The sequence below is a fragment of the Eptatretus burgeri genome, chromosome 3 (genome assembly GCF_056783735.1).
Source record: "Eptatretus burgeri isolate ZD-2024b chromosome 3, Ebu_testis_v1, whole genome shotgun sequence".
Classification (NCBI taxonomy): domain Eukaryota; kingdom Metazoa; phylum Chordata; class Myxini; order Myxiniformes; family Myxinidae; genus Eptatretus; species Eptatretus burgeri.
Window position 1 is genome coordinate 94,794,143 of NC_140963.1, and position 9,274 is coordinate 94,803,416.

At 39.9% G+C, this 9,274-nt stretch overlaps 1 protein-coding gene across 6 annotated transcripts in view; it reads left to right on the forward strand.

Annotated features, from left to right (window-relative positions):
* SELENBP1 (selenium binding protein 1) overlaps window positions 1-9,274 on the forward strand; it is a 155,819-nt gene that overhangs the window by 136,878 nt on the left and 9,667 nt on the right. For all 6 annotated transcript variants that reach the window (XM_085874607.1, XM_085874601.1, XM_085874602.1 and 3 more), the window contains 2 exons: window positions 2,172-2,264; window positions 3,907-4,025. In XM_085874607.1, coding sequence (XP_085730733.1) covers window positions 2,172-2,264; window positions 3,907-4,025 — 212 coding nt within the window. The remainder of the gene's footprint in view (window positions 1-2,171; window positions 2,265-3,906; window positions 4,026-9,274) is intronic.

Here is a 9,274-nt window from a genome sequence, read left to right on the forward strand (position 1 = left end):
ATTGAACTATGACTGAGGGCATTGAAGGCAATACACTACAATACAAAAAAAAAATGCAAGTTCTCTTTTCATGAAAATCCTATATATTATTTCTGTTAACATCTGCACGTAATTTGACGTTTCTCCTCCGAAACTGCCGGACGGATTGTCGCCACTTTCGGCATGCGGGTGGTCTGTGGTCTAATGAACAGCATGGGGTATGTGAGATCGCGCCACACGGAGAGGTTTGGGAATTTTTGGCGATTTTCTAATTTTTAGATTCGTTTGCATGGCGACGTGTGACGTCACCGCTGAGAGGCGTAATGCCACTCCGAGAAAACAGCGTCTGCAGTGTAAAACCCTCTTCTGCACATGCTGATGACCTCAGAAGGTGAATTTGACACAAAAAATGTAACAAGAAACATTGTATATAAAGAAATTCGATAAATCACATTGTGAACACTGGATATATTGACGTCCTAACGAACCCTCACTTTCGAAACTTCACGCAGAGCGTGGGTTTGACTTGTGCTAATGTAAAGATACAAGTAAATGTGATATAAATAGCAAGGCAAAATGTGTTATTTTTAGCACTTCTCCCTTCATCCTTTAAAATCAGAATGGGGGCCGAAATAAAAAAAAAAAACATAAAAGATTGGTTGTACAGGGGTCAAGGTACCTCCATGCTAAATTTGAAGAGGATTGGTTCAGAAATGAAGGTATTATGTGCAATTGTAATTGTTGGAAGAAAAAAAAAGAAACAAGTAAAAGAACAACTCTTCCCTTCTTGCAGAAGGAGGGACAGACCAACAATACAATAGAGTTGTCCAGTATATACATGAAAACATCTGCAAACATTAAACATTGTTGTGCCGGAGAGATGCTACCAGCATCAATCACGATTTGTGGTTTGGAGAACAAAGAAGTGGCGATCTTGTGGGACATGATGCTCCACACTGACAGAACCAACAAAGTCACCAAACTTGACGTGGTTACAAAAGACAAGGACAACTAATGGTGTCTCGTCATAAATGTAGTTGTCCTTTCAGACAAGAATGTCACAATGAAAGAGGCTGAAAATATGTTGAAGTATATGGACTATCAGCTTGAAGTATAGCAGGTGTGGCAAACGCAGACTGTTGTGATACCATTGGTTTTAACGGTGCAGCTAGCATCATGAAGAGCCTCCAGAAACAAATTGATAACTTTCCTGATGACATTCGACCATCTCACCTGTAAAAGATAGTTATCTTATTGGCAGTGTGCACAATCTGCACAAAAATGTGCTTGTATAATTGTAGCAATGTATTACCCATAAGTTGGTAAAAAAAAAAAGTATGGTTTAGTCTTCTGGTTTGTCATTTTGCAATATGTTTAACAATGATTAATGATTATGACAATAATAATGTCCTAATAATTTTCTGTTTCTCTCTGGGCCATTTGTTACTCGGTTTTGTGTTATTCCTTTGTGTGACCACCTCCTCCCCCGAATACCCTCGAGTCATCTGTAAACCAGGGGCTCTTTGTCGTTGAGTTTCTTCATTCGCCATCATCCTTGTATCGAAAAAAAAAATACTAAATTGTGATTATTCTGATTAACAGTGTTGCTGTTTCATGAAGTCATATAAAATTCATGACGCCAGCTTTATTTTTTGATAAAGATCCTGTGTTATATGGCCACTGACTTCTCTGTCTCGTTTAATTTTGGGGGAAAAGCCATCATAGCACAGTCTATAGGATAGCTGAGGTAGTGTGTTTGCTATCGTATAAAAGTGTTACTCCCAATTGAACAGGATTTGACGACAAACTGTCATACTGGTGCTTTGGAGGCAGAATGCATAATCTTTCTGAAGAAACTTAATATGGCTGCCCCCTCTGCTATCCTTTGATTGTGGATGTGATTGACCAATAGTCAAAAATCAATATTGATGTTCCAGTTTCCCTGATAAATTATAAATTCTGGCTACATCAGCAGGGGTATTAAATCAGCAGTGGAGATGCATTTCTGATTCAACAAGCTGACTGCATGAATACGCTAAATGTCTCTTGGTGAAATGCATGTACATTCTTCAGATGGATTAGTTCCATCCATTTCTACCTTACTAATGAAACATGTTGCTATGTACTGCGATTGAGCTGCCTGGAAAAGCTTGCAGCTAATAGTTTTGCGAATTGTTCTTCCATTGGTCTAGGTCTTCATTGGTGGGAGCATCCAAAAGGATGGACCAGTGGTGGTGGTTGAAGATGAAGAGCTTTCTGAACAGCCCGAACCACGAATTGTCAAGGTAACCCATATTGTTTCACCAAGTCATATAGGAGATATACCAATATGGAGATCTCTCATTTTTGGGGGTGAAGGTTTCTCTTTTCTGAATCCATCCTTGCACGTGAATGGTTAATCCACTCATTATGATAATGACACATAAGGACTGTAACTAAATCTATCTTTCCTGACCTTTCTTTTTTCTAGCTTTTTTTTACCCCTTTCTTTTCTTTGCCAGTAAAGTTTATTTATACAAGAGTTTCGTCATCCTTGCATTTTTTTTCCTCCACAAGAGCATGGCTTGAGGAAAAGCAAGCTTAAATTGACAGTCTGGGTAATGGGGCAACAATTGAGCACAAACAGCAAGGGATGGACTAAATGAACAGGAAGATGACACAGAGAGAGAATATTGAAACAATAAAAAGACATCATGCAGAGCATGATACTTGCAAAATCCACCCCCCACCCCTTTCCAAAGGTTGCAAATAGTTACATCAAATTGTCCATTTCATTCAGATTAAAATTGACAAACTTGATCAAAGCTCAGGTCAATTGGATGAAAATTGATGATTTTATAAGTTTGACTTTGAGTTGACCTTTGACCTTTAACATCGTTGTTTTCCAAATTCAGTGATGCATTATGCAATTGCTGCTTAATGTTCAGGTTAATTCGATGAAAATTGATTTTTCGGATGAAATTTGATGATTTTAGAAGTTTGACCTTGCATTGACCTTTGACCTTTTGACCTCAAAAATAGTTGCTTTCCCAATTCAGTGATGGACTATTGAAATCTTGTTCAACTTCCAAGATAATAGGATGTAAATTGATGATTTTTCAGTTGAAAATTGATGATTTTAGAAGTTTGACCTTGAGTTGACCTTTTTCACCTCAAAAATAGTTGCTTTCCCAATTTAGTGATGGACTATTGAAATCCTGTTCAACTTTCAAGTTAATAGGATGTCAATTGATGACTTTTCATTTGAAAATTGATGATTTTAGAAGTTTGACCTTGAGTTAACCTTTTGACCTCAAGAAGTTGGTTTCCCAATTCAGTGACAATATTCAAATCTTGTTCAAATTCCAAGTAAATCAGAAGAAAAAAAATGATGATTTTAGAAAGTTGACCTCAAGATGACCTTTGACCTCAATCAATAGGCTTTTCAGTTGAGACTACATTTACAACTTGGTAAAGTTTCATGATGATCGGTGTAGAATTGTGACCTGTAGGTGATAAACAAACAAACAGACAGAATAACAAAATCGACTGACCAATATACTCGAAAAAATCGTCGAGTTTGCAAGTAACAAGCAAGTAAAACTTTTGGGTCAGGGTGGTTTAATGAGGTTAATAAATATTATACGTCAGGATTGGGAATGATATGAGATGGTGGTGCAATGAGTGCATAAAGCCCTGGAGGGAAGAGAGGGAAAGAACAGCCTCTGGAAGGTGGTTCAATAGATGGGTGGAGCAAGGAATAAAAGAGTTCAGGTGTGTAGTTCGCCTGGATTTTGGAATTTTAACCAGGATTGGGTCACTGGAAAAGTGCATGCATCCTGGAATTGCTTGAGAGGGTCAGATGACCGAGAGAGCGGAGTAGCAATATTGGAGAAGAGGCAGTAGAAAAAAAAGACACCCACAAACAAACCTTCATTCTTTTCCCAGGGAAAACGCATACGTGGGAGTGCACAAATGATTCAACTGAGCCTCGACGGGAAGCGACTCTATGTGACAACATCTCTCTTCAGTAACTGGGATAAGCAGTTTTATCCAGACATGATCAAGTAAGATTTTCCCTGCACCACACGTGATGCTTGTAAATGATTTAAATATGCTGTGGATTTGCTTTGAGTTTCCTTTTTATATTGTGGAAGGCTTGGGCCAAAGGCAATATTCTGTGACTTGGATAATGCCATGAATCTCTACCCTTTACCAGAAAAGTATCTCAAAACATTATGAACGTATTCTGATGTGTGTGTGTGTGTGTGTGTGTGTGTGTGTGTGTGTGTGTGTGTGTGTGTGTGTGTGTATGTAGATGATGGTGTTTGAAATACCTGAAGAAGTATTAACATGAATCAATTTCGAAGTGAAATAATTGCATTAATTTATGTAAATAACATTAGTTTATGCAGCTGCCGTCTGCACATACACATGAAACCTTTTTTTCATTTTCTTCTCTTGTGTTGTTTCTTCATTCAAACAGCCATTCGAAGTGCTTCGTAGTATTTATTTTGGAATGTTCATTATGCATGTTTGTTGTTCCATCCATAGCAATCTGTAGTTCATGTTTGTCGACTGTGAGAAAGTGGTGCTAATTCGCGTTTGCGCTATCATTGTTCCTTCTCCAGGAACCAACAAAATGACGACACACTTGCAATTGCGATTGAAAAGGTTTAGTGTGTGAAGCAACAATGTGTAAGCAATAAGGACAAGTTGCATTGTGCTAATTTACAATGAAACAGTGTACGGTCGACTTGATAGTGGGGTGAGCAGAATAGGCAGTTGCAACTAATCTATACCAAAGGCAATTGTGAACCAGATGTCGAAGCAGTATTAGAACATAACGCTATAAATCAATGCAGTGCAATGGTCTTCCAAAAAAAGAAAAGAAAAGAGAAAAGAATGGTGCTTTGTTCAGCATCTCTGTGCAAGGCACACCAGTTTAAATGGATGACGATCAGCATCATGTGATCATGTCATCTCTGTCCCATTTATGATTGTTTTGCCATATCATAGTCAGATGTTGCTCCATAATCCATGGATTTGGCTTTGTATGAGCCTTGAGGCTCTCCATAAAAATTAAAATACATACTTACTCTTGTGAAGCTAATTTAACATTTTCATGTTGTCCTCTGACTGATGGAATAGTGCAGAAATAGCATACTCACCTTTCAGCCATGTAGTCTCTGTTTGGTTGGGCTGTATCCCACACCTTTATAGGATGTACAGATCACGTCGCATCACATGATCAACCAAATTTGCATATCTGGCAGTTTTCTCCCCTTAAACAGAAAAAGTTTGTACTGATAACGAAGAAAAGAATAGGGTCACAGTTAATAATACAATGTGGCCAGACCGTGTAAACTGTTTTTCAGAAAAAGATAATGATCTCTGCTCATTTTAATTTTAAACACAAGATCTCATGATTTGGACTTGAGCACATCACTTGCACTTTATTATAGCCTCAGAAGTTACTCTTGGAAGAGTGTATGCACGAGCAGAACACAGCTCTGATTTATCCCATTAACTTGTAAGCACCATCATCGACTATAGCCATGCAGAGGGTGGTCAAATGGAAGTATCAATCATAACTTGTGATATCAAGGACCTTGCAATGGGCAATGGGACAGTCATTATACTCTCACAGTCCATTTTACTACTTTACATTTGAATATTGAGCCAAATCCAAGTATAAATAAACAAGAGCGAGAGAATTGCTTTGCAATACATGTCCCCTACTGATGTGATATTTTCTATGTCCAAAAAGGGTGTAGCTGAAAAATTAAAGAAACGCCCTGAAACTGGATTTGTTCTGTAACTTGTCATAGTAAAGCGATGTACCAAGTTTCAGTTGATTATGTTAAAAGGTATGGGGAAAAAATACAAAAACTACAGGTCAAACAGAAAGACAGAGGGACAGACAGCAAACCTATAGTCGTCGTCCCCCTCCCCCCGCCTACGACCTCCAACCCCTGGTGAAACCAGTAGGGGACTAAAAGGAAGTTCTAAGAAAGACCTGAGATTACCAAACAGTTGAGAAGTTTCCAAGTGAACAAAGTTAAAATGTATGGATCGAACTTTGGGGTTGTTCAAAGTTAACATGGACTTTCCATTGGAGAACGTAAAGATTTGTTTTATACTGAGATTTTGCACGATTATGTTGTGTACCAAAACAAGTAATACAGGAAGTAATATAATTATTGGTCAAAGCACTGTTGGTCAAAGCACTGTTAGCAGTTCACTCTCAGGTGGGAAATGTGACCACAACAACTCTCGAAGAGAAGGGTCGGGAAGTTCTAAATGCCCCCCAACCCCATATGCAATCCTGACTTGTCATCTTGTGTTCATCTCTTTGGACCACTCAAAGAGCATCTGGGTGGTGTTACGTACAGTATATGAATTATGGAGATATCAGAGCACATGCCCAGAAATGGCTCCCAAAGATGCCCATGCATCTGACATCAAGGCGCAACATCGATAGCACATGTGTATGTTGCAGTAGGGGAATACCATAAAAATAGATGAAGTCTCATGAACCAGTTTCCTGAGCATTTTTATTTTCTATAATAAAATGTTTGCTACCCTCATAAATTGGATATGTGGAGTCCAGTACAATATATTAGGAAATGATGCAATGTTCTTCGTAAGCACTTCAATAAGATTGCAACGATAAAGGTGTGTGTGTGTGTGTGTGTGTGTGTGTGTGTGTGTGTGTGTGTGTGTGTGTGTGTGTGTGTGTGTGTGTGTGTGTGTGTGTGTGTGTGTGTGTGTGTGTGTGTGTTGGGTGTCATCTCCATATGTAGGTTTCAGAAGGTGGAACGGAGTCCTCCCAACAGGACTCGAATTATTTACCCCCATTTTGGTGAAGAATCTCAATTCATGGGCCAAGTTGTGAAATTTCTTGTTCTCAGTTTTGGTCCGAGGGCTCTTTTCAGGATCGTCATTGAGCACCGGACAGCTTGCATCTGTAGGTCATTTGTAGTAATATTCCCAGCCTTGTGTTGGCTTAATGGTGAGGGTGGCTGGTTGGGATCCTCGGGTCCTTGATTCAAGCCCCGTTGGCCGCTGAATTAATATACATACATATGCAAAATTAATATACATACATACAACGTGTTCTGTGGAACACGACACGAGCAAAACATTCACGACAATGTTATAATTAATTTATAACCCGTTCTTAACTACGGTGCTACGGATTATGGGTTCGAAGGGGACTCAAACGAGATCAGCCTTAAATGACATGCAGACAAGACATGGACAGCATGCAGACAAGACGGAGTACTTGGTGATGTTTCATGGACGAGAGGAAAGTGTCAAAAGCACGAATGTGGCTCGTAACAAGCCGATGTCCATGGATTCGAGCCCCAAGCTCAAGCATGCCGCATGGCAAGATGGCGGCATTGTACGCTTTCTTCTCAAGGCACCGCTTGCGCACGCCCTCTTCAGTGAGTTCTGGCCCTGCGCAATGTCGACGGCATAAGACCGTCAGTAACGAGATAAGCCTTAAACGACATGCAGACAAGACATGGACAGCATGCAGACAAGACAGAGTACTTGGTGATGTTTCATGGATGAGAGGAAAGTGTCAAAAGCACGAATGTGGCTCATAACAAGCCGATGTCCACGGATTCGAGTCCCAAGCACGAGCATGCTGCGTGGCAAGATGGCGGCGTGGTACTCTTTCTTCTCAAGGCACCGCTTGCGCACGCCCTCCTCAGCGAGTTCTGGCCCTGCGCAATGTCGACGGCACAAGACCGTCAGATTGATGGTGGGTCTCAGCTGGTTTCTCACAAGGTCCAGCATAAAGTCCAGGCCTGGCGTGTTCATCAGGCCTCCTTCATGAAGCAGATCGCAGACAGACACAGCCGTCCCCCTACACAGCAGATCACGACTCCCACCAGTCATCTCTCATCCTGCCGAGGGCAGACAGACCTCATGCAGTCCTTCCTCTACCTTTTCTTTGGCCCTGGCTCGCTTCAACAATCCACAGAAGGCAGACCCAGCGCGCCCAGGTTCAGTTTCTCTCTCTGCCGATCTCACCAGTGGCTTTCCGTTTTCTGCTCGCCTCAAAGCCCTACTGCTGACTCGGTTCTCTCAGTTTTTACCACCTTTTCTTTTTGAGGCGCGCCCCTTTTTACGAAGACGACAAACTCCTCCCCTTAGTTTCACTTCCTTCTCTAGGCCACTCCCTCTCAGCCGACTGGGCGGGGCCTCGTCTGGAGAGGGGAAGGAAGAAAGAAGAAGCTCTCGGTACACCACCACCGCACGAACAATAAACAGCCTCTTACAGCTCCGGACACACATATAATGTCCATGTCACCGAACAGCCTGGATAAACATGCATTTAATGGGGGATCTGGGCTTATCCTATATTTAATAGCATAATAAGGGCCATTTCTGCAACAATATGTATATATGTATATATGTATATGTATATATGTATGTATATGTATATATGTATGTATATATATATATATATATATATATGTATATGTATGTATATGTATGTATATGTATGTATATATGTATATGTATGTACATATGTATATGTATGTATATATGTATATGTATATGTATGTATATATGTATATGTATGTACATATGTATATGTATGTATATATGTATATGTATATGTATGTATATATGTATATGTATGTATATATGTATGTATATATGTATATATTTATTTATATATATATGTATATGTACATATATACAGTATACTGTCTTGGTATGGGTAGACGATCTAGTCGGAAAAAAAAAATGTTTGAGATTTGTTCTACCCTTATTATCAGGATCTAAAATGGCGATTTCAGTTAATACAATGGCGATTTCGATTAAACTTGGTTGGTAGGTTCATACCATGACCGAGTTGTGTGCAAATGAGAACCGTTGCTATGGACACCACCGTTGCCTAGCAACGGGACTTTGAAATTTTTGAAAAATCAAACAAAAATTATTTTTTCGAAAATCAAAAATCGGGCCACGAGCAACTGTGGGCAGTACATTCAGCCATATTGTCAAAAACTTCCAGCCGGATCCTATGAAAACTGTCGGAGAAGATACACTTTGAATAAACCCTGGTCGAAAACAATAAAAAACGAAGTTCGTTATATCTCAGAGACCATGAGTCAGATATACATGAAACTGGTATGGTAGGTTCATGGTATGTCCCAGTTATGTGTGAGAAAGAACCGTTGCTATGGACCCCTCCGTTGCCTATCAATGGCCGAAAAACCTCTAAATGTGGGGGTATTTTAACGAAAAAACAATCTGCAGCATTAACCCTTGAAGTTAGAATCGTGAATTT